The sequence below is a fragment of the Oryzias latipes genome, chromosome 8 (genome assembly GCF_053564925.1).
Source record: "Oryzias latipes strain Hd-rR chromosome 8, Olatipes_Hd-rR_3.1".
NCBI lineage: Eukaryota > Metazoa > Chordata > Actinopteri > Beloniformes > Adrianichthyidae > Oryzias > Oryzias latipes.
The window spans coordinates 27,927,569-27,955,361 of record NC_136244.1 but is presented as its reverse complement, the minus strand read 5'-3'; the positions used below and the strand labels follow the sequence as shown (position 1 = coordinate 27,955,361).

The 27,793-nt window shown below is 49.1% G+C and overlaps 1 protein-coding gene across 1 annotated transcript; it reads right to left on the bottom strand.

Annotated features, from left to right (window-relative positions):
- Positions 1–18: 18 nt before the first annotated feature.
- Positions 19–27,517, bottom strand: rapgefl1 (Rap guanine nucleotide exchange factor (GEF)-like 1). Its single transcript, XM_023957206.2, has 16 exons — positions 26,776–27,517; positions 24,905–25,167; positions 14,107–14,185; positions 13,073–13,235; positions 12,666–12,763; positions 11,865–11,977; positions 8,499–8,666; positions 8,304–8,401; positions 7,988–8,110; positions 5,048–5,226; positions 4,790–4,880; positions 4,570–4,620; positions 4,409–4,496; positions 2,891–2,955; positions 2,646–2,700; positions 19–2,541 (listed from the first exon to the last, which is right to left on the bottom strand). The coding sequence occupies exons 1-16, from the start codon at positions 26,976–26,978 to the stop codon at positions 2,417–2,419; spliced, it is 1,962 nt and encodes a 653-aa protein (XP_023812974.1). The 5' UTR covers positions 26,979–27,517; the 3' UTR covers positions 19–2,416.
- Positions 27,518–27,793: the final 276 nt, after the last annotated feature.

The following is a 27,793-nucleotide window of genomic DNA, read 5'->3' as shown; positions in this document are numbered from 1 at the left end:
GAAAACTCGACACACTGCTGTTTTCATCTTATATCTTTAATTTTCATGTTTAAAGCAACGGTGTTTCAATAATGTATGAAGCCCCGCCCCATCACACCTGTGCTCCAATCACACTGCATCACAAGAGGGGACTCTATGATGTAAACAACCACTGCTGTACAAAAAGCAAACGAGGAAAGGTCCGATAGAAAACAGAACCGGCAAACAAAGGTTTCAGAAAGTCTTCATCACAAATAAAAACACCAAACAGTTCTCCTTGAGTTAGCTCCGCCCACTCTCTTACGTAAAATAGAGTCTCCGATACTATTTGCGTATTTACACGGCTGTAGTATGTACAGGGGTTAGCGTGCTGGTGGCAGAGTGGACAGCCACCTGCCCGCCGGGTCCCAGCAGAGTTTGAGCTGATGCTGTGATGATCCTCAGAACAGGAAGTGAGGTCAGAGAAGAGCGGTTTGGGTCAGAACGTCTGAGTTTGAGGTTAGAAGAAGTTGGACCTGAGTTCCAGCTCCAACTCTGGAGGGATCCGAGGAAAGGCCCAGAACCTAGGGAGAGGTTCTGAGGGAGCCAGCAGCAGAGTGGGTTCCACGCTCAGACCCACCAGAATCAGACCTTACCAAAGTGACCCGATCAAGACCACCACAACTAAACCAGAACCCATCGAGTCCAAACAGCTTCTGAGACGCTGCAGTCTGAGGGTCTGGACTCATCCCGAGGACGGAAGGTCTGGTTCTGCTGGACACGTTTCTGTCCAGAATCGACTCACATCCAACCCGGATGAGTCGGTTCTGGAGGGGCGTGGCTTCATCAGGCAGATGTTATGATACAGATGGAAATGAAGTTCACTGATCACCAGAACCGAGGACCGCAGGAACCTCAGGTGTCATGGCGGGTGTAGGACCGACCTCCTGTGAGGTTCTGGCGCCATCAGCCCCTCCAGCTTCTCCTGAGAACTCACAAGTTCAAAGGTCAATCATCGTGGCTTTCATCCACAGACAGCGTGTCTGGTGTCGTTTGGTCACATTTCTTCTCGGACGTCAAATTTAATGATTTGTGAAAATAGGTAAAGAATTAAATAAAGTAGATGAATTCATCTGTGTGTGAACGTTTCAGAGCCGCTGCAGGCATTAGAAGGCGCATCAGTGATGACGTGACCCAGTCAGCGGTTCTGCTCAGAAACCTCTGCGGTTCTGATGCAATCAAGTCCACCTCAGGTGAAACACCTGCGCAGAAGCCGGGAATCAAACTTGTGAGCTGCACTGATCAATGCTGCGTTATGAGTGTGGCGAGGATGTTTTAACCAGAACATTGCAGAACCTGTTCTGCTGTGGATCAGGAACCCGGCTCGGTTCTGAGGTCGGCCTCGGCTCTGGTGACGGTCACGGCAAAAAAACAACTTTCAATATTGATATAAATATGACTGAAGTGGGATCAGCTGTACAAACACAGAACCAACTGATCGCAGCACAACTGGACTCAACAGAACCAAACTCTACTGAAACTGAGAAGAAAGCGTAAACAGAACCTCTCCATGTCTTTGAGCCCTGAGGTTTGGCGAAAAGTGCTTCGTTGATGCGACGGCTCGGCCGACTGGATCCACTTCCTGTCGTTATTGCCAAAGACGTTCTGCAGAACCGGCCGGTTGTCGGCGGGTCGGTTGGGTGTGACGGCAGCCGGAGTGTGAGGTCATCCACAGCTGGCTGGGAAATGGGGCGCCCACGGACCGGAACCACAGCCCAAACAGATTTGCAATATTTCACATTTTTATGGCAGATGTGCGGCCGGACGTTAGGAACCAGCTTGGATCTGATGCGTTCTCGACTCGGGTCTTGGTAGAAAACCAGCATCTACACATTTGTCCTGTGCGCCCGAACGCGTCATCAGCCCACCAGCAGTGCGTGGTGCATTCAGGGTCCGAGAGGATGGAACCTGGAAGAGAGCGCCCCCGCGGGACGCCACAGTTTGTCCGGCGGCGGTTCTGTAGTGTTGAAGGTAAATCATGGCTCTTCTCCTGCTTTCGTGCTCTTTAGCAAACAGGTAGTAAAGTCGTGTTTCTGGATAAAAACGCCACGTCTGAGTTTGGGATGTACTCGTTCTTCCAGGGGGCAGAGACAGTCCAGAGTGACATCAGCTCCTGTTGTGGAGCTTTGGCTCGGTGTTTCTCATTGTGGAACCGGTTCCTGGGCTGAACCCAGAAGGTTCCGTCATTTCGCGTCCTCTGCAGATGAGCTGTGATTGGCTGCAGCAGGACTGTCAGTCGCTCCAACAGCAAATCCAGTTCTCTGGGTTCAGACGTGGGTTAGGGGCCCGCTTCTATGAGTTTTAGAATAAAAGCGGGTTTCCAGTCTTGTGTGGTCGCTCCGGAAAGGCGAGGAAGAGGAGCTCAGACCGCTGCTCCTCCTCCTCCTCCTCCTCCTCTCTATGTGTCTTTGGGCTCCAGCTTGCAGGACATGTCGAACAGCAGGTTCTGGTTGTCGATCACCTGTAGCTGTCGCACGTAGGCCTTGGTCTGCAGGTGGGAGGGGGACGTCTCCGTATCCATGGCTACCACGAAAAAGAGACCTGTTAGTGTCTGAGCGGCAGCGTCACAGCTCTGCCACCAGAAGGCGACAGATCCCAACATGACACCAGCGGTTAGCAGCTGTTACCTAGCTGGCTGCTCCGGTACCGGCGGATAATCCTCACCATCTCAGCAACTTTATGCTGCAGAAGAAGAAGAAAACATCAAGACGTCCAGCTTCTCATTGGCTCCACATGGACCGTTTAAGACCACAGAACTACCAGAACCGGAAAATTAGGAACCTAAAGTTTCTGTTCGTTAAAAGCCTGAAGGACACGCCCCCAAAATAAGAGAGGACGCTGCCGTCCGAAGACGGCCTCCTTTCAGACTCACCATCTTCTCAAAGTTCACCAGGTCACCGTGGAACGTCTTGCAGCTCTCGTGGAGAAACGTCAGATCTGGAGGAACGGACACAAACCGCAGAGCTTCACTTGACCCTGATGGGGTTTCTGGTTCCAGTCCCATCACAACATATGAGGTCAGGGTTTGTGGCAAATGTGAGGACATTCCTTATCTTTACTTAGAAAATATGTAAGTAAAATGAGGAAAAGGTTTTCTAATCATCTTTCTACAGGAACGGGCAGTGGGGAGCAAACCTGCAGCAGATCCAAATTTTCAGACCCAGAAGCTCAAACATGTTTGAGCATAATCAGATTCAGATCTAATCAGATTTAGGTCTAACCAGGTTTAGGTCTAATCAGATTCAGGTCTAATCAGATTCAGATCTAATTTGATTCAGATCTAATCAGATTCAGATCTAATCAGATTTAGGTCTAATCAGATTTAGGTCTAATCAGATTCAGATCTAATCAGATTTAGGTCTAATCAGATTCAGGTCTAATCAGATTCAGATCTGATCAGATTCAGATCTAATCAGATTTAGGTCTAATCAGATTTAGGTCTAATCAGATTCAGGTCTAATCAGATTCAGATCTAATCAGATTCAGATCTAATCAGATTTAGGTCTAATCAGATTTAGGTCTAATCAGATTCAGGTCTAATCAGATTCAGATCTAATCAGATTCAGATCTAATCAGATTTAGGTCTAAACAGATTTAGGTCTAATCAGATTCAGGTTTAATCAGATTCAGATCTAATCAGGTTTTGGTCTAATCAGATTCAGATCTAATCAGGTTCAGATCTAATCAGATTCAGATATAATCAGATTCAGATCTAATCTAATTTAGGTCTAATCAGATTCAGGTCTAATCAGATTTAGGTCTAATCAGATTCAGGTCTAATCAGGTTCAGATCTAATCAGATTCAGATCTAATCTAATTTAGGTCTAATCAGATTCAGGTCTTACCAAGTTTAGGTGTAATCCGGTTTAGGTCTAACCAGGTTTAGGTCTATCAGGTTTAGGTCTAATCAGATTTAGGTCTAATCAGATTCAGGTCTAATCAGATTCAGGTCTAATCAGATTTAGGTCTAATCAGATTTAGGTCTATCAGGTTTAGGTCTAATCAGATTCAGGTCTAATCAGATTCAGATCTAATCAGATTTAGGTCTAATCAGATTCAGGTCTAATCAGGTTTAGGTCTAATCAGATTTAGGTCTTATCAGATTCAGGTCTAATCAGATTCAGATCTAATCAGATTTAGGTCTAATCAGATTCAGGTCTAATCAGATTCAGGTCTAATCAGATTTAGGTCTAATCAGATTTAGGTCTAACCAGGTTTAGGTCTAATCAGGTTTTGGTCTAATCAGATTCAGGTCTAATCAGGTTCAGATCTAATCAGATTCAGGTCTAATCAGGTTCAGATCTAATCAGATTCAGGTCTAATCAGATCTAGAGTGAAAGCTCATCTTTAGCTCCGCCTCCTGCTGACAGGTCTTTGTGTTTCTCGTCACCTTTCAGCAGCAGAGGAGTGAAGGGGATCAGCGGAGGTCTGAGGCTGGTGATCACGTCTCTGTAGGACTTGTGGTTCCTTGAAGGATCCTGTGGGAGAAGGAACCAATGAAGTTCTGCTTGTCATGATCTAAATGCCTCCGATGGAACGTCAGGTACTCACAGCAATGCTCTCAAACAGCTGAAACTGCTTCCTGAATTTTCCTGGGAGACCCTGAAGGTGACACCACATCCACAGAGTTCTTCAGAACTTCGTCAACTGCATAAAGTCCTTCCTCACCCATCTGTTCATCCTAAAGCCATCTATCAGCAGCGCCACCATGAGGACAAATGCTGCAACGTCCTCATGGATGCAAACACCTGCAGCTCTGCAGTAACTTTACCTCCCAGGTGAGCCGCAGTCTGCTGACGGCCGGGTTGTCCAGGCCCAGAACCACGGCGAGGAAGGACAGCAGGTCCTGCTGCTGCTTGCAGCTGCAACGCAGGAATGCAGCTTTGAATAGTTTTTATTTCACAACAAGAAGGCGTCAAAAAACAAACGTGCACTCCTTTCAGAGTTCATGAGGACTTTTCCAAACATCTACCTGACCGGTTCTCACCTGGATAAAGTTCTATTCAAAGTTCTCATGAAAGTGACTCACAGTGCTGCGATCTTGATAAACTTGCGGAGCAGTTGGATCCTCTTCGGCAGAGACTGACACTGCAGGATTTCAGTGGCGACCCAGTGCTGCACCTCACTGCAGCGCTGCAGTACCAGCTCCAGGTTTAGGGGGCGCCAGCGGGACTGCTCGCCGTGGAACACGTAACAAACGAACTCCACCTGCAGGAGCCAGGAGAAGCAGCGTGAGCGACCACGACCCCCGTCTGATGAAGATCTGTTTCTGTAGAGAACTGTCTGTTCCTCCTGGAGAACCGGACGTTCTAGCGGTTCTTCTTCAAACTGTGCCTTTGAGCCCCCCCACCCAAACACACATCATCAAAAACTCCCCAACGTTTACAGACACCTAGAACCCCGTGGAGATCCATTTATGACCTAGTTAAAGCCCCCCATGACAAAACAAGCTTTTACAAATACACCAACGAAACAAAATGGCATCTCCAAAATATACTGAAATACAGTGATCCCTTGCTATAACACGGTTTACTTTACACGGTTTCGCTACTTCACGGATTTGCATCGTGCATTGTGTTCTGCATTCTGATTGGCTAAAAAGTCACTCCGCTTCTTCTCTACCTGCGCGTCAATAATGTTGCAGTTTAATATGTACACGTACGTAAAACAGCTTGCCAAATTACGTACATGCAAATCGCCTTGCAATTTCAAGTTTCTCTAAAACCCATAGAAAAAGAGCAACACCAACTGTCAATCACTATGTTCTTCTCCTGAACAAACACAGCTGCACCGCGGGCTTCAGAAGGAGAAAACACTGCAGCTTCTCAGACTGAAGAGCATTGAAATACACCTGAACCACTATTTGTCCGTTTATACTTTGTATTTTTTTCATGATCATTTTAAATTTTCTCCCGTTTAATCCAATTCTTCGGGTCGCGGTGGGCGGGGCTAATCTCCGCGATTTGAAGCCTTCTGTTCACATTGATGATTAAAATTATTATTTGACAGTACAGAAGTTATTTGTTGAAAAAAAAAAACGTTTTTAAAGTACTTTGATTTGTGAAACAAATGTTTGAGCCTGTAAAATGGTTTGTTCTTTCTTTTCAATGTATAACAGAGTATTTAATTGTATAATAATTGTTAAAAAAAATAGAGGTTTCTACTTCACGGATTTTGCCTATCACGGGTTCTTTTTGGAACGTAACCCCCGCGATAAACAAGGGTTTACTGTATACATTGAAAATGGGGGGGGGGCTTCAGCTTGGCGGCCATGTTGAAGCATATCACCATGTTTGGCGATTTTACATTTTCCCACAGTTTGGAAAAAGAAAACTTTGCAAACATGCTGCCAGGTTAAGTCTACCACCAGAACCCAACTTTCATTGACTTTTGACCTTTGGAAGAGGGCGCCATCTTGAATTACAAAACAAAAAAACACCTTCAGTGCCTTCAACAAATTTAATCTCCTAGGAATTTCAATCAATCACCTTGTAACTCCTCGAGCATCACTAAGAGGCTCCCGGGGAAAAAATGTTGTAAAGTTTGTATGTTTTGAATTGTGTTAGCATAGCGAGCTCTCAAAAGTAGCGTTTCCGTGTAGCTTACACATTTTTCCCCGGAATATTGTAAAAAGTTAATGTTAGGAATGTGGGCGTGGTTAACAAAAGCCCTCCGTTACCAAGGAAACCTATAGTTTACTTTGGCATATTCTCCTAAACATCATATAGACTCGTTCGTCATCCTCAGACGACCAAAACATAAAATGGTTGCTATGGAGATAAAACCAACAAAAAGCTGCTCATATAAAATACCATCTAGCATGGTTAGCATCTTTAGCGATGTATTTTTTGAGCTAGTTGATGATACTGAACACAATCCTAGCAATGTTAGCCAGTATAGCATAGTTAGCATAATTAGCATCTTTGGCATAATACCCTTTTTAGACTCATTGATCCTTGGTAGGGAGGGGCCTCAGGCGGCTGCTTAGCCAGTTAGACCCCGTTAGCAGAACGGGGGCCGCGGTGGCAGGTAGCGACAAGGGGCCATACTACATGCATACAGTGGGGAACAAAGTAATCAGTCATCCACCTATTGTGCATCTGCCCCCCTTACAGAGGTGAGTCAATTTCATCATAGGTAAACCTCAACTATGAGAGAAAAAATCCAGAAAATCACATCGTCTGATTTTTAAATAATTTATTTGTAAATTATGGTGGAAAATAAGTATTTGTTCATCTACAATAAGCTAGATTTCTGTCTCTCACAGACCTGTAACTTCTGCTGTAGAGGATCCTCTGTCCTCCACTGGTTACCTGTAGTAATGACACCTGTTTGAACTGGTTATCTATATAGAGACATCTGTCCACAACCTCCAACAGTCACACTCCAAACTCCACTATGGAGACCAAAGAGCTGTCTGAGGACACCAGAAACCAGACTGGTGACCTGCACCAGGCTGGAAGACTGAATCTGCAACAGGTGAGCAGCTTGGTGTGAAGAAATGAATTATTATGAAATGGAAGACATACAAGACCACTAAGAATCTCCCTCCATCTGAGGATCTCACTCCGTGGGGTCAGAATGATCACAAGAACAGTGAGCACAGATCCCAGAATCCCACGGGGGACCTAGTGAATGACCTGCAGAGAGCTGGGACCAAAGGAAACTAAGGCTGGGGGGGGGGTCATGGTTTGGGTCTGTTTTTCAGCAAAGGGACCCGGACGACTGAATCGTGTAAAGGAAAGAATGAATGGGGCCATGAATGGTCAGATTTGGAGTGAAAACCTTCCATCAGCACTGAAGATGAAACATGGCTGGGTCTTTCAGCAGGACAACAATCCAAACACACGTTGCCCGGGTAACGAAGGAGTGGCTTCAAACATGTCACCGTCCTGGAGTGGCCAGGCTCCAGATCTCAAAAAAGTTCTTTAAAAATCAGACATGTGATTTTCTGTGGAGGTTCTTGTACCTCGTGGACGCAGCTGAAGAGCTCCCAGTCGAACACCACCAGCTGGTTGGCGACCTCCTCGGCTGACATGTCGTGGAGTTTGCTGTCGCCTGGAGTCCAGTGGATCTCCTCAGGAAGAGGAAGCTGCAGGTGAAGAAGAAGTTCCAGCAAAAAGCGTGGAGGAAGAAACCGTGCAGGTCTGAACCAGACCGTCTGGTACTAGAACCTCAGGAGTTTTCCAAAAAGTTACATTAAAGGGAAAATCTACGACCTATTGTCTCTCAGTAGGTCAACAGTAACAGGTGTGTTTGTGAAGCATCATGGGATTGATCCTCACCAGCGAGTCCAGCTCAGACGGTTCGCAGGCGAACAGGTGAGTGTTGACGCCCAGCGTGGTGAAGACGGCCTCGTCGCTCGGACGAAACACCGCTTTCTCTGGAAACACACAAACTCACCACGGTTAACACAACCTGAGAGTGTGCACGTGTGTGTAGGTGTGTGTGTATGTGTGTGTGTGTGTGTGGTCTCGGACCTCCTGCTGATGTTACAGCCACTAGAACCAGGTTTCCGGGCAGAACCGGCTGATCTTCGCTGTACTGTAGCTTCTCTTTGACCAGAGCCAGAATCTCTCCGACCCGACAGGACAGGCGGCTCCGGATGGTGACGTAGGAGTGGTCGGGGGTGTACACCCTGCAGAAGACTGCACACACACACACACACGCACACACACACAGAGGCTTGACTTTTGTCCAGACTCTGTCTCCCTCTAGAGGACATGAGTTGAGCTGCAGGTGTGTTGAGTTGGAACTAGAGCTGTGACGTGTCGGATTTTTGATAACCGCGGTGATGAACCACCAGGGGGCGCGGTGTCGTGGTTAACCGCAGCCCCCCCCCCTCAAAACTCCCCTGGCGGCCGCATCAGAAATAAATACAACGTCTTTTCTTTATTAACAAATAACAGTAACAACTAACTACTACCTATCTAGCTAATGAACTAACTATATAGCCTACATAGGTGTTGTAGATTGACTGTGACTGTGTGTTGGGGGTGCGTGTTGATTCCTCTGCAGCGGACCGCTCTGGAGCTGCACGCAAGTTTCACCTGTGCTCTCTAGTACAGACATCTTCTCAGAATATTCTATATTGCCCAGTAATAAAGAGACTGCAGACACTCTGTCACCTCTCCGGTAGCCGTGAAGCCTGACACCCATGAAGAACGCGGGGCAGGAGGCCTTTATTCATCGCTGTATACCCCTGTATAAACAGGATAAATGATCGGCTAGTTAGTTAGCATGTAGCCTAATAGCATTCGAATGTAAAGTGACTGACTGCTAAAGTTAATCAAATACAAGTCCTGAATATTATTATTCCTATTCGACCCTAAACTACAATATCAGCTGTCTGTCTGTCAACAGACCAGCCAGTTGCCATAAGGTACTACCTTACCTACAACTAGTGTACCTCCCAGCACACTACCTGTAAATGCACACTGTTGGCTCATGTTGCTTTAAACAACCTGCACCTTGTTTTCACATTTTATTATTTATCATTACTTAGAAATTAGGCCTGTTTCTTTGTTGTGCATCTGCACTTTACTGTTATGTCTACCCACGGGACAGTGAGAAACGTAATTTCGATTCCTTTGCATGTCAAACACATGTGAAGAAATTGACAAATAAACCTGACTTTGACTTTGAAATGCCAGCATACATCAAAGAGCTCTGCGGCGGCGCTAGTAGTAGCCTAGCAGGAGCTATCGTATGACAAAGCAGCCTAGTTATCATAAATCAGGGCTCCAGACTCCGACCATTTGGTCGCATTTTGCGACCAAAATTTGAGAGTGTGCGACTGAATTTTACATCCAGTCACACATGTGCGACCAGTAAATTTGCCTCCCCCACCCTACGTATTTTTTTATACATCAAACGTTGAAGGGGCACGTCAATGATCAATGAAATAATCAATGAGACGCGAGCGCACACGCACGCAGGCAGACACACGCACTCGCGCACATATTCATTAAACACGAGCACACACTCGCGTGATGCCCGTCTGTGAGGCGGCCACTGCGTGTGAGAAGAATAGGGAAAGCCACTGTGAGTGGCTAAATGCGTGGAGGGGGAGGGGCCTAGAGATAATCGAGCGCGCGTAAACATCTGTGGGAAGTAATCATCACAACCTGATATGTGTGTGTCTGAGCTACGAATAAGCGAACTATTGATTCGTTCTTCCCACCTGCGGCTAGTGTATGCAGTCCGTGCTGAACTTTTCTCTGGGCCGCACAGAACCGGAGGAAGGTTTAGGTTTTGGTTACGGTTACGGCGGCGCATCAAACGGGTTACGGCAGCACACCGCTCCCGTCCCGCGGGAGTCGGGTCAGCTGAGGAGAATAAATGTCCCACACCTACATGCGTGACAGCTAACGGGGCTTGAACTTTAAACACGCTCGAGCAAAAACAACATTAGTTTTAGACTCACTGAAAATACGTGGGGAAAATGCAACGATAGACGTGTTTGAGATGAACCAGCACCTCGCCTGGATCATTGGGGACACCAGGCGGGGGGGGCTGTGAGATGAAAGCGAATCTGCAGCGAGACTGAAGGAGAACAGGAAGTTGGAGTTGTCCTTAACATTCAATTTAGTTTTAATATTATTCTCCCCCTTAGTATGATCTGTGTTATTATATATTTTATGAATATTTTAATGTTTTGTGATGTATGTAGCCTTTTTTAATGAATTGGTATTTTAAATTATTTTAATTAATCACTCCACTACAAAAACCATCAGGACACATGTCCCATAATGCATTGTTTTGTAGTCTCTAGTTTCCAGCTGTGTCCGGGTAGGTTTGCCCCTTGCTCCCACCCCTTTCTCGCGATATTTTTGTGATGATTGACAGGTGATGTTGGAGCAAAAACAAAAATATATGTCTCACACCAGGTGATCTGCGCAGCGTTGAGTTCACCTGGGTGATCTCAAACACGCTTGTTGTGCATCTTGGCTGCACCTATTTGGTGTCACAAAGATAAATTTCCATCCGTTTTCTTTACTTATTTGTACTGTCATGACAGCGATGCTGCTGTCAGTTTACCTTCTTGTTGCATCTTCAAAAGTGCAGAATAAAATGTGACACTGAATTTGAAACAGCACATTGTAATTTCTGCATCTATTATTAAAGTATTTATTAGTAATACAGTGGAAATTAGTAGATTTGGTTAGCATGTTGATTTACGGTATGCGCCCCTAAATTTTCTGGTTGTGCCCCTAAAATTTTCAGTTAGGGGCCACTGTGCTCCTAGTGAAAAAAGTTAGTCTGGAGCCCTGTAAATCTTTTGATATTTTTCTTATATTCATTGAGACGGTAATAAAGTGATCATTTTTGTTCTTCGTGTTCCTTTTGAACAAATATGGGTCACAGAGACACGGAAGTTACCACTGAAAGCGGCTTTTGCCGGCGTACAGAGAGGATATCCGCCTGAATGACTTATGACGTGAATAATTATTGCGTTCGAACGACATAATTATTGCGTTCGCACGAGTTAATCATTTCGAGGGAACGGAGTAGTATTTCGTACGAACGAGATAATAATCTGAGGGAACAAGATACATTTTAATATCTTAATGTCAGGACAAGGGCTTCGTAAAGGAGAGAATAGTCTGAAGGAAAGAAGGAAAGTCTGCACACAGGACTAGCAGAAAAAGGAAATTATTAGCAAAGATGAACGTGTTTAATGTGTTTATTATAGTTCCAATCACGCAGCATATGCTGAACTTTCACAAAAAAAAAAAAAGTGAGGTGATGCGGTGATCGTCACAGCCCTAGTTGGAACACAAGCGTTGTGTGTTTTGTACTGGTGCACAGACTGCAGTATGAGTGTGTGTGTGTGATTTCCATACTCTCATCAGAGCCCCTGAACGCCTCTCTGGGCTGCAGACAGGCGTCGATGCGGCGGAAGTGGCGGAAAAGCGGACGGACCTGCTTCTTCCTGCTCTCCCTCTCCTCTGCAGAGCTGCAACGTAAGGGGGGGGGGGGGGGGGGGTTACATGTTTGTGATGCACGAGGACACCGATTTGTTTGGGGGGGGGACTCTGTGCTAAAGACGTCACAGATTTCCACAGCTTCACTTCTCTGCCACAAAAACACACCTGCTGCTACCTGAACGTAGACGTACGACGTAGCAGAGAGGAATCTGTTCGTCCAGACGCAGACATCAAACCAACAGAATCCAAACTTCAGCTTCAGACAAATGTTCTGTGTGTGTCTGTGTGTCAGTGTGTTGTGTTGTCGTGGCAGTGTTGTCAGTGTGTTGTGCTGTGGTGTCAGTGTGTTGTGTTGTCGTGGCAGTGTTGTCAGTGTGTTGTGTTGTCGTGTCAGTGTGTCGTTTGTCGTGTCAGTGTGTCGTTTGTCTTGTCAGTGTGTCGTTTGTCGTGTCAGTGTGTCGTTTGTCGTGTCTGTGTGTCGTTTGTCGTGTCAGTGTGTCGTTTGTCGTGTCTGTGTGTCGTTTGTCTTGTCAGTGTGTCGTTTGTCGTGTCGGTGTGTCGTTTGTCTTGTCAGTGTGTCGTTTGTCGTGTCTGTGTGTCGTTTGTCGTGTCTGTGTGTCGTTTGTCGTGTCTGTGTGTCGTTTGTCGTGTCAGTGTGTCGTTTGTCGTGTCTGTGTGTTGTGCTGTGGTGTCTGTGTGCTGAGTTTTGTGTCTTACGGGCAGTGCAGGATCTCCGTCCACCTCTGCAGCTTCAGAACATCTTCCACCAGTTCTGGATGTTGGCTCAGGTCCTGCAGTGCGTTCCTGCACAGTTCCTTCACACAAACAGAACTCCAGGTTAAGATCAGAGGTTCTGACCCAGTTTCACTGTAAGCAGGTGTGGTACTGCTGGTGGACACAGGGGGGCAGCACTTGAAATGAATCCCTTATTTTAACCCTGAACGCAGCAGTTTTAGCTCTGTGGTCGTTGGACCGCCGTCCCTCTCTCTTCCAGCGGGTTCTGACCCGGCTGTGCGTCAGCGTACATCAGTGAAGCGCTGAAGGTGAACTTCCTCCCACGCAGGATAATTGTTCTCTTTTAATTGGTGTAATTGGGGGGGTGTCTATGTGTGTGGGGGGGTTACCTTGGGGAAGCTGTTGCTGCGTTCCCCCTCCTCCTGCAGGAGCTCTCTGTAGGTGTCCAGGTACCTGAACGCCACCTGCAGCACCGCCTGCTTCCTCTCGGTGGCGCTCAGTGTCGCCTCCGTGTCCCTCCTCCCCCCACCCCCCTCGTCTCCGGCGCTGAATCTGAAGGATCTCGTTAAGTAGGAAAGACGTCCGTGTTCACACAAACATGAGTTTGAGTCGCCGTGACGACCCCCCCCCCCCAAACACAGCTTCTTCACCTTTTCTCCTCTTTCACTTTTGACCATCGTGTGGGCTGAGAACTACATTTCCCATGATTCCCAGAGAGCATGTCTCCAGTAGCTGCAGCACGCCTCATGATGTCAGAGAAACATCATCTGTCCTTCACCTGAACATGACTCCGCCCACACATCACCTTCATCACAGCGTGCCTCCTGATCTTCATCAAAGCTCTTCCTCCTCTGCCCCACACGTGAAACAGAAGTTTACCCATCATGCTTTGAGGCACACTGGGGCCACACGCTGGCTGAGATCTTCTGGACTGGCCGACCCAAACTGGCGGTTCCTCTCTTCAAGAAGGGGAACCGGGTCGGTTCCGTCTACAGGAGAAGAACACTCTAGATCCCTTCAGAGTTCTGGGGAGGAGAACTCTGGTCAGAGGAACATCCTGGCTGTGGTCCAGCGGATCATTCTGTTAGAACCTTTAGGTTCTAAGAGGACCATCAAGGTTCCATCCCGTCCCTGTGTGGTTCTGGACTCCAGGTTTCGCTCGTTCTTCCCTGAAGGCTCAGGCTCTCACTGCTGCCCCCAGCGGACAGGTTGCTGATCCCCCCTCCACCCCCAAGTAGAACCGCCTCACGTGGAACCCGGGTTCAGACAGACAGGAGGGGGCGGGGCCAACAGAGGGCCTGCGCGGCTATCAGACAAAACATGACCTGCAAACCGCAGCAACACGACACCAGCGGCTGCACGCAGCAGCAGCAGGGACACGTGTGAGTGTGCGCGTGTGAGCGTGCACGTGTGTGAAGGATACTGCTGCAGCAGGACCTGCTGGAGCCTGTCGGCTGTCAGGAAGATGGGATGTGTCAGCATGAAGTCATCCAGGAGGGTTTCTGCAGAGACACAAACACAGAATTGAGGTGAACAGACTGTCCCTGAACGCACCACCTGCACTCTATAGCAGCTGTGGGATTCACAGGCGGCCCCCCCACCCCCCCGGCTACAAACGCCAACGCATCTTCAGCCCACGAGGATCTGAGGCTGATGAAGGAAGCCAACCGTGACCACGAGTGGAGGCTGCAGTTACATCATAGCAGGTCAGGTGGTCACGGTAACCCCCCCTCCCCCCCATGGGGGGCTAAACACGGCGCCGCTGAGATCGCAGCAGGAAGCAGATGATTACATGTTAGAGGCTGTAAGAACGGACCTGCACCCACATCCAGGAAACCGGCAGAGGCATGCTGCAGTGGGCGTGTCTCAGGAGGGCCCGCCTCTCTGCAGGCCGTTTCCATGGAGACACCATGTTAGCCACAGAGAGAGCATGAAGAGGGAAATCTGAGGAAAGACGACTGAAGACCAGGATGAAGTCTGTGTGAGGTTTTCCAGAGGAGTTATCGGAGCAGCAGCAGAACCTGCAGGTCCGAAGCTTGTCCTGCGTCTCCTCATCAGAACCTGGATCGGACTTGCAGGAACCGTTCTTCTGCCACTGCAGAACCTGTAGAACCATCTGTGAACCGCCATCCTGCCTACTTCACGTGTTTGATACGCAGGCATGCACACGAACGTGTGACCAGAACCACAGAACTAACCAGAACCACAGTTCTAACCAGAACCACGGTTCTAACCAGAACCAAGGTTCTAACCAGAGCCACAGTTCTAACCAGAACCGTTCATCCATTCATAAACCACTTGATTCTGTTTAGGGTCATGGGGTTGCTGGAGCCTATCCCAGCTGGGCGGGGCTTATCCGGCACATTTATTTATCCCGTCCATCACAGAGACACACCTAAAGGACAATTCAGGTTTGATGGGATTTAAACTGAAATCCCAAAATGAACTCCAAAGAAGATCCTTCAGGAAATCGGGACGAATCCAGACTAAATCGGGACGGAATCCAGACTAAATCGGGTCGGACTCCAGACTAAATCGGGTCGGACTCCAGACTAAATCGGGACAAAGTCCAGACTAAATTGGGACAAAGTCCAGACTAAATTGGGACAAAATCCAGACTAAATCGGGATGGAATCCAGACTAAATCGGGACGGAATCCAGACTAGATTGGGACGGACGGCAGACTAAATCGGGTCGGACTCCAGACTAAATCGGGTCGGACTCCAGACTAAATCGGGACGGAATCCAGACTAAATCGGGTCGGACTCCAGACTTAATTGGGTCGGACTCCAGACTAAATCGGGACAAAGTCCAGACTAAATCGGGTGGGACTCCAGACTAAATCGGGATGGAATCCAGACTAAATGGGGACGGAATCCAGACTAAATTGGGACGGACTGCAGACTAAATCGGGTCGGACTCCAGACTAAATCGGGACGGAATCCAGACTAAATTGGGACGGACTGCAAACTAAATCGGGACGGAATCCAGACTAAATCGGGACAAAGTCCAGACTAAATCGGGACGGATTCCAGACTAAGTCGGGTCGGACTCCAGACTAAATCGGGTCGGACTCCAGACTAAATCGGGATGGATTCCAGACTAAGTCGGGTCGGACTCCAGACTAAATCGGGTCGGACTCCAGACTAAATCGGGACGAATCCAGACTAAATCGGGACGGAATCCAGACTAAATCGGGTCGGACTCCAGACTAAATCGGGTCGGACTCCAGACTAAATCGGGACAAAGTCCAGACTAAATTAGGACAAAGTCCAGACTAAATTGGGACAAAATCCAGACTAAATCGGGATGGAATCCAGACTAAATCGGGACGGAATCCAGACTAGATTGGGACGGACGGCAGACTAAATCGGGTCGGACTCCAGACTAAATCGGGTCGGACTCCAGACTAAATCGGGACGGAATCCAGACTTAATCGGGTCGGACTCCAGACTTAATTGGGTCGGACTCCAGACTAAATCGGGACAAAGTCCAGACTAAATCGGGTGGGACTCCAGACTAAATCGGGATGGAATCCAGACTAAATGGGGACGGAATCCAGACTAAATTGGGACGGACTGCAGACTAAATCGGGTCGGACTCCAGACTAAATCGGGACGGAATCCAGACTAAATTGGGACGGACTGCAAACTAAATCGGGACGGAATCCAGACTAAATCGGGACAAAGTCCAGACTAAATCGGGACGGATTCCAGACTAAGTCGGGTCGGACTCCAGACTAAATCGGGTCGGACTCCAGACTAAATCGGGACGGATTCCAGACTAAATCGGGTTGGACTCCAGACTAAATCGGGTCGGAATCCAGACTAAATCGGGTCGGACTCCAGACTTAATTGGGTCGGACTCCAGACTAAATCGGGACTAAATCAGGACGGAATCCAGACAAAATCGGGACGGATTCCAGACTAAATCGGGTCGGACTCCAGACTAAATCGGGACTAAATCAGGACGGAATCCAGACTAAATCGGGATGGAATCCAGACTAAATGGGGACGGAATCCAGACTAAATTGGGACGGACTGCAGACTAAATCGGGTCGGACTCCAGACTAAATCGGGACGGAATCCAGACTAAATTGGGACGGACTGCAAACTAAATCGGGACGGAATCCAGACTAAATCGGGACAAAGTCCAGACTAAATCGGGACGGATTCCAGACTAAGTCGGGTCGGACTCCAGACTAAATCGGGTCGGACTCCAGACTAAATCGGGATGGATTCCAGACTAAGTCGGGTCGGACTCCAGACTAAATCGGGTCGGACTCCAGACTAAATCGGGACGAATCCAGACTAAATCGGGACGGAATCCAGACTAAATCGGGTCGGACTCCAGACTAAATCGGGTCGGACTCCAGACTAAATCGGGACAAAGTCCAGACTAAATTAGGACAAAGTCCAGACTAAATTGGGACAAAATCCAGACTAAATCGGGATGGAATCCAGACTAAATCGGGACGGAATCCAGACTAGATTGGGACGGACGGCAGACTAAATTGGGTCGGACTCCAGACTAAATCGGGTCGGACTCCAGACTAAATCGGGACGGAATCCAGACTTAATCGGGTCGGACTCCAGACTTAATTGGGTCGGACTCCAGACTAAATCGGGACAAAGTCCAGACTAAATCGGGTGGGACTCCAGACTAAATCGGGATGGAATCCAGACTAAATGGGGACGGAATCCAGACTAAATTGGGACGGACTGCAGACTAAATCGGGTCGGACTCCAGACTAAATCGGGACGGAATCCAGACTAAATTGGGACGGACTGCAAACTAAATCGGGACGGAATCCAGACTAAATCGGGACAAAGTCCAGACTAAATCGGGACGGATTCCAGACTAAGTCGGGTCGGACTCCAGACTAAATCGGGTCGGACTCCAGACTAAATCGGGACGGATTCCAGACTAAGTCGGGTCGGACTCCAGACTAAATCGGGTCGGACTCCAGACTAAATCGGGACGGATTCCAGACTAAATCGGGTTGGACTCCAGACTAAATCGGGTCGGAATCCAGACTAAATCGGGTCGGACTCCAGACTTAATTGGGTCGGACTCCAGACTAAATCGGGACTAAATCAGGACGGAATCCAGACAAAATCGGGACGGATTCCAGACTAAATCGGGTCGGACTCCAGACTAAATCGGGACTAAATCGGGACGGAATCCAGACAAAATCGGGACGGATTCCAGACTAAATCGGGTCGGACTCCAGACTAAATCGGGTCGGACTCCAGACTAAATCGGGACGGAATCCAGACTAAATCGGGTCGGACTCCAGACTTAATTGGGTCGGACTCCAGACTAAATCGGGACAAAGTCCAGACTAAATCGGGTGGGACTCCAGACTAAATCGGGATGGAATCCAGACTAAATGGGGACGGAATCCAGACTAAATTGGGACGGACTGCAGACTAAATCGGGTCGGACTCCAGACTAAATCGGGACGGAATCCAGACTAAATTGGGACGGACTGCAAACTAAATCGGGACGGAATCCAGACTAAATCGGGACAAAGTCCAGACTAAATCGGGACGGATTCCAGACTAAGTCGGGTCGGACTCCAGACTAAATCGGGTCGGACTCCAGACTAAATCGGGTCGGACTCCAGACTAAATCGGGTCGGACTCCAGACTAAATCGGGTCGGAATCCAGACTAAATCGGGTCGGACTCCAGACTTAATTGGGTCGGACTCCAGACTAAATCGGGACTAAATCAGGACGGAATCCAGACAAAATCGGGACGGATTCCAGACTAAATCGGGTCGGACTCCAGACTAAATCGGGACTAAATCAGGACGGAATCCAGACAAAATCGGGACGGATTCCAGACTAAATTGGGTCTGACTCCAGACTAAATCGGGACGGATTCCAAACTAAATCGGGTTGGACTCCAGACTAAATCGGGACTAAATCAGGATGGAATCCAGACTAAATTGGGACAAAATCCAGACTAAATCGGGACGGAATCCAGACTAAATCAGGATGATCCAAAATCAAAACCAGTGAAGCAATACAGAAAAGAATCAAATGACCTTTGGTGGATAGACTGCAGATTGATACCTCCAGAAACCATCATTATAGAAAATGCTGGATGAACCTTAATGGTCCCATTGACCCAACGATGGGCTGCCAGCAGAGAACCCACACTCTGGTCTGCTGCCGTCCTGCAGACACGTTCTGGTTTGGTTTGTGTGGATTTGTTCTGTGAAACGCCGCTTGTTGTACGTGACAAAGCTTACACTCAGCTGACAGGATCAGCCAGCTGGAAATAATGCGAGGACACGCAGAGAGGGAGAACACGGAGTCCGAACGTTGGAGGAGCAGAGGAACCGCCTGGATGGAGGAAAACAAGGTCTAAAGGTTTCTGCTTCAGGAGAACTGGCTGCTTCCCGTTCCAAACGTTCCCATGATTCCACAGAATGACCTAGATCAGGATCCTTTCAAAATAAAGCAACTGTCACATCATCAAAGGTGTGGATTTTAATCCCCGTCTGAAACCTCTGTGCTCGGTGGTGGAGCGGCCTCCTCTGGACCGATCACACCAGAATGACGTCTGAGACTCCGCAGTAAAGGCGGGAATCTTTAGGGATTATGAAACCACTATGGATGCATCCTGGATCTATGGGTTTCTAAAATGTTTTAAGGTCTCCAGAAGACGGATGGAAACTTCCAGTACATGGAAGCAGAGATGTGTGCATTTGTGCAGCGTTTCCTCAGAACGTTCTCTAAGAAGAGGCGGGAACATGGAGGGACAGGAAGGCGTGTGGCGTGTTTCTACCGTCCCGTTCAGACACTGACGGCGGCTCTGCTGCTGAACTCTGGCGCCAAAATATAACCACCAGAGGCAATGTGGGGTTCAGCGTGTTGCCCAAGGGCACTTCCACACATGGCAGCAATCAAACCTGCAACCTTCTGATCAAAGGTCGACCGCCTTAACGCTGCACCACAGCCGCCCCATAGATGGACTACATCTTGTGTAGACGGGTTAATCTGACGGAGGTCTGCAGTTACATGGACAAAAGTAATCGGAGTAAACGCCTGGTCAGAATAAAAATGCGTCCTGTAAACACGCCGTTCAGAACACTCTGACCCGATCCGACTCATCCGGATCAAAGGTTCTTTCTGATGGAGACCGGCGGGTCACTACTGCTCTGGTTTTACGTCAAGCGTAGACGGCGTGAACAGGACCGGTCGCCCGCTCCACCGCTCCATAACAGCAATAGAATCCCGTTCTCTCTCTGCTGCAGGGTTCTGGGGTTACAACAGAACTGGTTTCCGGGTCTCTAGACAGTTCTGCTCGTCGTGATTGGTTCTGATCAAGTTTTTCTGGACCGTCTCCACAGTTCTATTCTAATCCAATCTGTGATCCAATCAGAGATATTTTGCACATAGAACCAACCAACACCCCCCCCCCCCCCAGCTGACTGCAGGGGGGGGGTTGAGAGTGTGGGACGGTGGTGTGGAGGAAGACTCTGGTGATGAAGAGGAAATGATGAAGGCAGAGAAGAGGACGAACTGGTGGAAGCTGACAAAGGAGGAACATTGCATGAAAAACACTTGTGTGGATCCGGACCCATCAGAACCAGAATCTTTCTGCAGTCTCTATCATCGAGCCAGCGTCACATAATGAGGCTAACCCAGAACCAGAACCCTGAAAGCTGCAGGTTCTGCTTGGTGTTGGGTTTTGGACTCAGTTTTTCATGTTCTCTGTTCTGTTTGGGCAGCTGTGGTGCAGCGGTCAACCCAGAAGCTGCTTAAAAGTGTGAACACAGGAGGGATTTGATCGTCGCTGCAGACGCTTTCTCAGTAGGAAAGTTCTGCAGCCGAATCCTTTCATTTTTCCTCCTCCGCTCTTCATCTCTCCTCCTCCCACTCCTCTTCTCCAAATGTGTAGTTGAGATCTGGTTGCTATGAGAACAGGGTTTGAGAGCCTCTCCTGAACGTCTGAGCGACGCACAGACTCTGCACCATCGTCCTCGCAGCAAGAGAAGCCGACGGAGAAGAGGAGGAGGAAGAGCAGTGGAGTGGGCGGAGCTTCTCTTTGCTTTCGGTGGTCCTCCCACACCAGGACCGGCAGGAGCGGCCTTCTGCAGAGATGAAACCCGGGTTCTGACCTGTGAGGCGTTCGGGTGTTCGTCAAAGGGTCGGTTTTTGAAACATCCATCAACTGATCAAATGGTGATGACATCATCACGCAGTCAACCAGCGTTGTGTTCTTGTGTGCGTTCTGTCCGGGTTCCCCCAGCAGTCCAGAACATGTTTCATCGGTTGACCGGTGAACCTGACCCCCCCCCCCCCCCCCCCCCTTCAGTGATTGGGATAGGCTCCAGCAACCCAGAGGACCCGGAAGGTTCCTCTGGGTGTAAATGCACCTGCGCTCCAGGTGAGCGTCCGACCAGAGCGGCGCACGGTCCTGAAGAGTCCGACGGAAATATTTAGGCTGATTTCAGGAAAACGACCAGACGGGCGACCAGGAGCTACGTTCTAACAGCAGCAGAAGACATCTGGTGTTTCTGGCAGTCCGACTCCTCGCCACTCGTTCTCGACGTTCCTCAGACAGACGGAACATTTCACACTTTTGTTTCCACTCAGAGTTCAAACCTTCATCGAGAAAAACGTCAAGGACTAGAGAACGAAGACAAAGATCAAAGACTTCTGTACATTTAAAGAACGGAACACATTCTGTCCCGGAGAACCAGAGAACCGACCCTCAACTGTACTCAAAAGTTCTGACGGAGAAACGGAGAACCAACCCTCAACTGTACTCAAAAGTTCTGACGGAGAATCGGAGAACCGACCCTCCACTGTACTCAAAAGTTCTGACGGAGAACCGACCCTCAACTGTACTCAAAAGTTCTGACAGAGAATCGGAGAACCGACCCTCCACTGTACTCAAAAGTTCTGACGGAGAACCGACCCTCCACTGTACTCAAAAGTTCTGACAGAGAATAGGAGAACCGACCCTCCACTGTACTCAAAAGTTCTGACGGAGAACCGGAGAACCGACCCTCCACTGTACTCAAAAGTTCTGACGGAGAACCGGAGAACCGACCCTCAACTGTACTCAAAAGTTCTGACGGAGAATCGGAGAACCGACCCTCCACTGTACTCAAAAGTTCTGACGGAGAACCGGAGAACCGACCCTCAACTGTACTCAAAAGTTCTGACGGAGAATCGGAGAACCGACCCTCAACTGTACTCAAAAGTTCTGACGGAGAACCGACCCTCCACTGTACTCAAAAGTTCTGACAGAGAATCGGAGAACCGACCCTCCACTGTACTCAAAAGTTCTGACGGAGAACCGACCCTCCACTGTACTCAAAAGTTCTGACAGAGAATCGGAGAACCGACCCTCAACTGTACTCAAAAGTTCTGACGGAGAACCGACCCTCCACTGTACTCAAAAGTTCTGACGGAGAACCGACCCTCCACTGTACTCAAAAGTTCTGACGGAGAATCGGAGAACCGACCCTCAACTGTACTCAAAAGTTCTGACGGAGAACCCGAGAACCGACCCTCCACTGTACTCAAAAGTTCTGACGGAGAACTGACCCTCCACTGTACTCAAAAGTTTTGACGGAGAACCAGAAAACCGACCCTCAACTGTACTCAAAAATTCTGACGGAGAATCGGAGAACCGACCCTCAACTGTACTCAAAAGTTCTGACGGAGAACCGACCCTCAACTGTACTCAAAAGTTCTGACGGAGAATCAGAGAACCGACCCTCCACTGTACTCAAAAGTTCTGACAGAGAATCGGAGAACCGACCCTCCACTGTACTCAAAAGTTCTGACGGAGAACCGGAGAACCGACCCTCCACTGTACTCGAAAGTTCTGACGGAGAACCGGAGAACCGACCCTCAACTGTACTCAAAAGTTCTGACGGAGAATCGGAGAACCGACCCTCCACTGTACTCAAAAGTTCTGACGGAGAACCGACCCTCCACTGTACTCAAAAGTTCTGACGGAGAATCAACCCTCCACTGTACTCAAAAGTTCTGACGGAGAACCGACCCTCAACTGTACTCAAAGGTTCTGACGGAGAACCGGAGAACCGACCCTCAACTGTACTCAAAAGTTCTGACGGAGAATCGGAGAACCGACCCTCAACTGTACTCAAAAGTTCTGACGGAGAACCGGAGAACCGACCCTCAACTGTACTCAAAAGTTCTGACGGAGAATCGGAGAACCGACCCTCAACTTTACTCAAAAGTTCTGACAGAGAACCGGAGAACCGACCCTCAACTGTACTCAAAAGTTCTGACGGAGAATCGGAGAACCGACCCTCCACTGTACTCAAAAGTTCTGACGGAGAATCGGAGAACCGACCCTCCACTGTACTCAAAAGTTCTGACGGAGAACCGACCCTCCACTGTACTCAAAAGTTCTGACGGAGAACCAGAGAACCGACCCTCAACTGTACTCAAAAGTTCTGACGGAGAATCGGAGAACCGACCCTCCACTGTACTCAAAAGTTCTGACGGAGAACCGGAGAACCGACCCTCAACTGTACTCAAAAGTTCTGACGGAGAATCGGAGAACCGACCCGGTTCTCCGATTCTGTACCCAGAACTTCCAGTCTAAAGGACAGAATAGAGAAGGTTCTGTCTGCTGCTTCAGGGATCTGGACTTCCTATGGTTTTTAGAATTTCAGAATCGTACTTGTACTAAATAGAGAATTACTAATATTACGGAGTAATGCCCTGAGGCATAAAGTAATCCCATTACTTTTAGAACGAGCTACTCCTGACGCTTCTTTCCATGGAACACAGCAGCAAAGCTTCTGAATGAGCCGTTCCGGCGCTGAACCATCGACTCCTGAAGTTCTGACGTCACCATGGGGGCGGGGCTTCCTGATTGGGCGGTTCCTCCGTTTGTTTTTTAGGTTTCAAACACAAACTGCGGCGAGCGCCTCATTCCTGGCCGTACGTTGGTCTGGAGCCACACCCACCAGTCAGACTGACATTCATCTCCATGGCGTGACGCCGCCGCGCCTGAACTCCTGTCTGAGCACGCCCGGCCCTCGGCACGCCGAGGCGTTACGTAAGAGGCGGGCGGCTCCTCTTCCAAACACTGACAAACACTGAGCAGGAGCACGGGGCAGCGTGCACGCTCCTGCAGGTCAAAGGTCACAGCGGTGTGGGGCTTTAAACCAGGCCTTCATGATGATGAAGACTTCTCTGGAAATCGTCCCACGGGGGCGAGCGTGCCGCACCGCAGCAGGTAGAACCAGACAGGTGAGAGTCTGAGCCCAAACGGCCGAGGGGGCGGGGCTTAGGCAGAGCGTGGATGTGGTTATGGTTTCTGCAGCGGAGAAGCGTGAGGGAGAACGCCGGCCTGGGCCGCTGCCCGCCTCCACGCCGGACCTTTCCATAGGAGCAGCTGTGAGCTGATCCCAGACCGGCGTCACTGGTTCTGGTTCTGCAGACCCAGCAGCAACACCTGGAGTTCTGATGTTCCGTCCTGCAGAGATGGAGCGTGTCGGTTCTGTCCAGGTTCTCCTGGTTCCATGTCTTTTAGTTTGTTCCAACGTCTTCGTGTCCATCTGACTCTTTGCTTTCAATTTGACAAAAACTTAAAGAACCAGAACCGCATTTTGGGTTCTTCTTTTTCAGAACCTCTGCGTCCTTCGTTCCTCTTGTGGTCCAGTCCAGTCCCCACAGGTACTTCAAGGTCAAAAAGACCTTTTTTCACACAAACTGGTTCTCCTGAAAGAATTTCTGCAGAAGGTTTTGGTTTTCGGGACAGAAACCAGAACCATTTCCGGTTCTTTTTGTGCTGCTGCACTGAGGTTCTCCTGTGAGATCCATCACTTTTCAAGCTGGTTCTGGTCCTGCTGAAGGTCTCCGACTCGGTTCCTGCAGCTTTCCTGCCTCATGAATGATCCAGAACCTTCCTTCCTGAGAAACTAGGCTCAACGTGGATCCGATGGTTCTAACCCTGAATGTAGAACCAGAACTTCTGGTTCCTGGGACTCAACCGCTTCATTTCAACGAGAAAAACACGAATGAATGGGGGCGGGGCTGGACCTGAAAGAATGTGATTCCCAAGAGGATTGTGGGTAAAAGGCGATTTCCATGCAGAACCAGAACGTGGAACCGCCTGAAAGAACCCAACGTTCTTGATTCTGAAGAACTTCAGATCTGATTGGACTCCATCAAACGCTCCTCCCACTGACGGCAAAGAGGCGGGGTCTTACCTGAGCAGTGGCTGAAGCGCTTCCCCGCCACGCTGTCCAGAACCGCCAGCGCCAGGTTGTCCGGCGTGTCGGGGGGGAGGGGGGTCCCCCCTCCCCCGCTGGTCTCTGCGATCAGGCTGGCCTCTGAGTTCTGCTCGTCGCTGGACAGAGACGGGCTGCGGACGTCCCCGCCTCCAGAACCGGAGCTGTTAGCGCTGCTCGCCACCGGGACCAGACCGGTTCCCGCTGCACAGGGCCAGGAGGGCGGGTCCTCGCTGTCAGGGCTGCGGGGTCAAAGGTCAGGATGTTTATGCCAACAAACAAACACGCTTATACAAACACACAAACACGCTTATACAAACACACAAACACGCTTAAACAGACGCACAAACACGCTTAAACAGACGCACAAACGCGCTTAGACAGACGCACAAACACGCTTATACAAACACACAAACACGCTTATACAAACACACAAACACGCTTAAACAGACGCACAAACGCGCTTAGACAGACGCACAAACACGTTTATACAGACGCACAAACACGCTTATACAAACACACAAACACGCTTATACAAACACACAAACACGCTTATACAAACACACAAACACGCTTAAACAGACGCACAAACGCGCTTAGACAGACGCACAAACACGTTTATACAGATGCACAAACACGCTTATACAAACACACAAACACCCTTATACAAACACACAAACACGCTTATACAAACGCACAAACACGCTTAGACAGACGCACAAACACGCTTAGACAAACCCACAAACGCGTTTATACAAACACACAAACACGCTTATACAAACACACAAACACGCTTAAACAGACGCACAAACGCGCTTAGACAGACGCACAAACACGCTTATACAAACACACAAACACGCTTATACAAACACACAAACACGCTTAAACAGACGCACAAACGCGCTTAGACAGACGCACAAACACGCTTATACAAACACACAAACACGCTTATACAAACACACAAACACGCTTAAACAGACGCACAAACGCGCTTAGACAGACGCACAAACACGTTTATACAGACGCACAAACACGCTTATACAAACACACAAACACGCTTATACAAACACACAAACACGCTTATACAAACACACAAACACGCTTAAACAGACGCACAAACGCGCTTAGACAGACGCACAAACACGTTTATACAGATGCACAAACACGCTTATACAAACACACAAACACCCTTATACAAACACACAAACACGCTTATACAAACGCACAAACACGCTTAGACAGACGCACAAACACGCTTAGACAAACCCACAAACGCGTTTATACAAACACACAAACACGCTTAGACAAACACGCTTAGACAAACACACAAACACGCTTATACAAACACACAAACACGCTTAGACAGACGCACAAACACGCTCATACAAACACAAACACGCTTACACAAACGCACAAACACGCTTACACAAACGCACAAACACGCTTATACAAACACACAAACACGCTTATACAAACACACAAACACGCTTATACAAACACACAAATAATGCTTTTGTAAATTCAACATGTGAATAAATAAATGAAGCCTCCAAACCAACTTAAGCAAATGTTGCGTTTGATTGACATGTGTCACTTAATACTCCTATATTACTATTCTTCACTCTGACATCCGAAATACTTTTTTAGTAAAGTTTGTTTTTTCTCAGAAATGTCCTCCTGTTTTTGGTTCCGATCAGAATTGAACCTTTTCTGTTGGGGGGATCCGGGGGCCCACGTGGGCCCCTGACCCCAGCCTGCCTCTTTGCTCCGCTCCTGCTGAGCCCCGATAGTAAATGAAGTTTGGGGGTTTTCACCAGCGGCGCGCGTTCACGCATGCAGGTATATCCCACCTGAAGACCTCCCGCGCGTGGCCGCTCTCCGGTGACGTCTCCCTGAAGAACGGGACGACCCGGGACAGGCTGGCCCTCCTCCTGGACGCCGCGGTCCCGCCGCTGGCCTTGTCCCCCACCCCCCCAACGAAGCCCCCGGCCCGGGTCAGCGCGGTGGTCTGCTTTTTCAGGAACTTCTCAAGCGGCTTCATCCCAGCCGGCATGGTTCTGCTGGGTTCTGGCTGACGCTCCGGGTTCTGGCGCACAGAAGCGGCACCTGCGGTTCGGCTCTGCGGCTTCTACATCTCACGGACGCGCACGTCGCGCGGGCAGGTGTGTGCGGACCCCTCAGGGGTTCGACGTGCGGCTCTGGACGGAACCGGCCGGTCCTAACCCATCTGCAGCGGTCTGGATCCGGCTGCCGCCGCGTAACGGCGTAAGCGTGGGACCGGGCGCTGCACGCGCGCTGCGTCCGGAGAAAACCCGCTTTGAGAAAGAAGCCCCGAACCTCGTCCGGTCCGGGCGCGCGCGGTGAGCCCTGCGGTTCCCTGCTCTCCGTTCTTCCTCCTCACCTAAACCGCCCGCGCGCTGCGTTCACGCGCGGTGGGGTTTCTCTGGCGCCGCTTCGCTTTTTGCGATATCGGGTCCGGTTCTGGTTTTGACGGTCCGGACCGTCACTCAGTGGATCAGCGCTCCCGCCTCTCTTCTCTGAATGATAGAAAGTGTTCGCGAGTGCGCGCGCTTCCCCGCCCTCCCCGCGCAGATCTGCTGCATTTGCGCGTGCTCTCGCAGGCGCGCGCAGGTGCGTTTGTCTGCGGTGTAAAATTGATGAAAACGGAAAAATCCCTGACGACAGCGAGACCGAAAATATCGCGAGACTTCAGAAAAGCTTCGAGACCTAGAAAGAAACTGGGCCAACACGCGCGCGCGCGCCACAACACTGACGACAAAGCTCAAAGATTATAAATAAAAACATTTTCAAGAATCAGTTAATCTTTTGAATAAAAAATTCAAATGATGGAGTTTCTCTGTCTTTTCT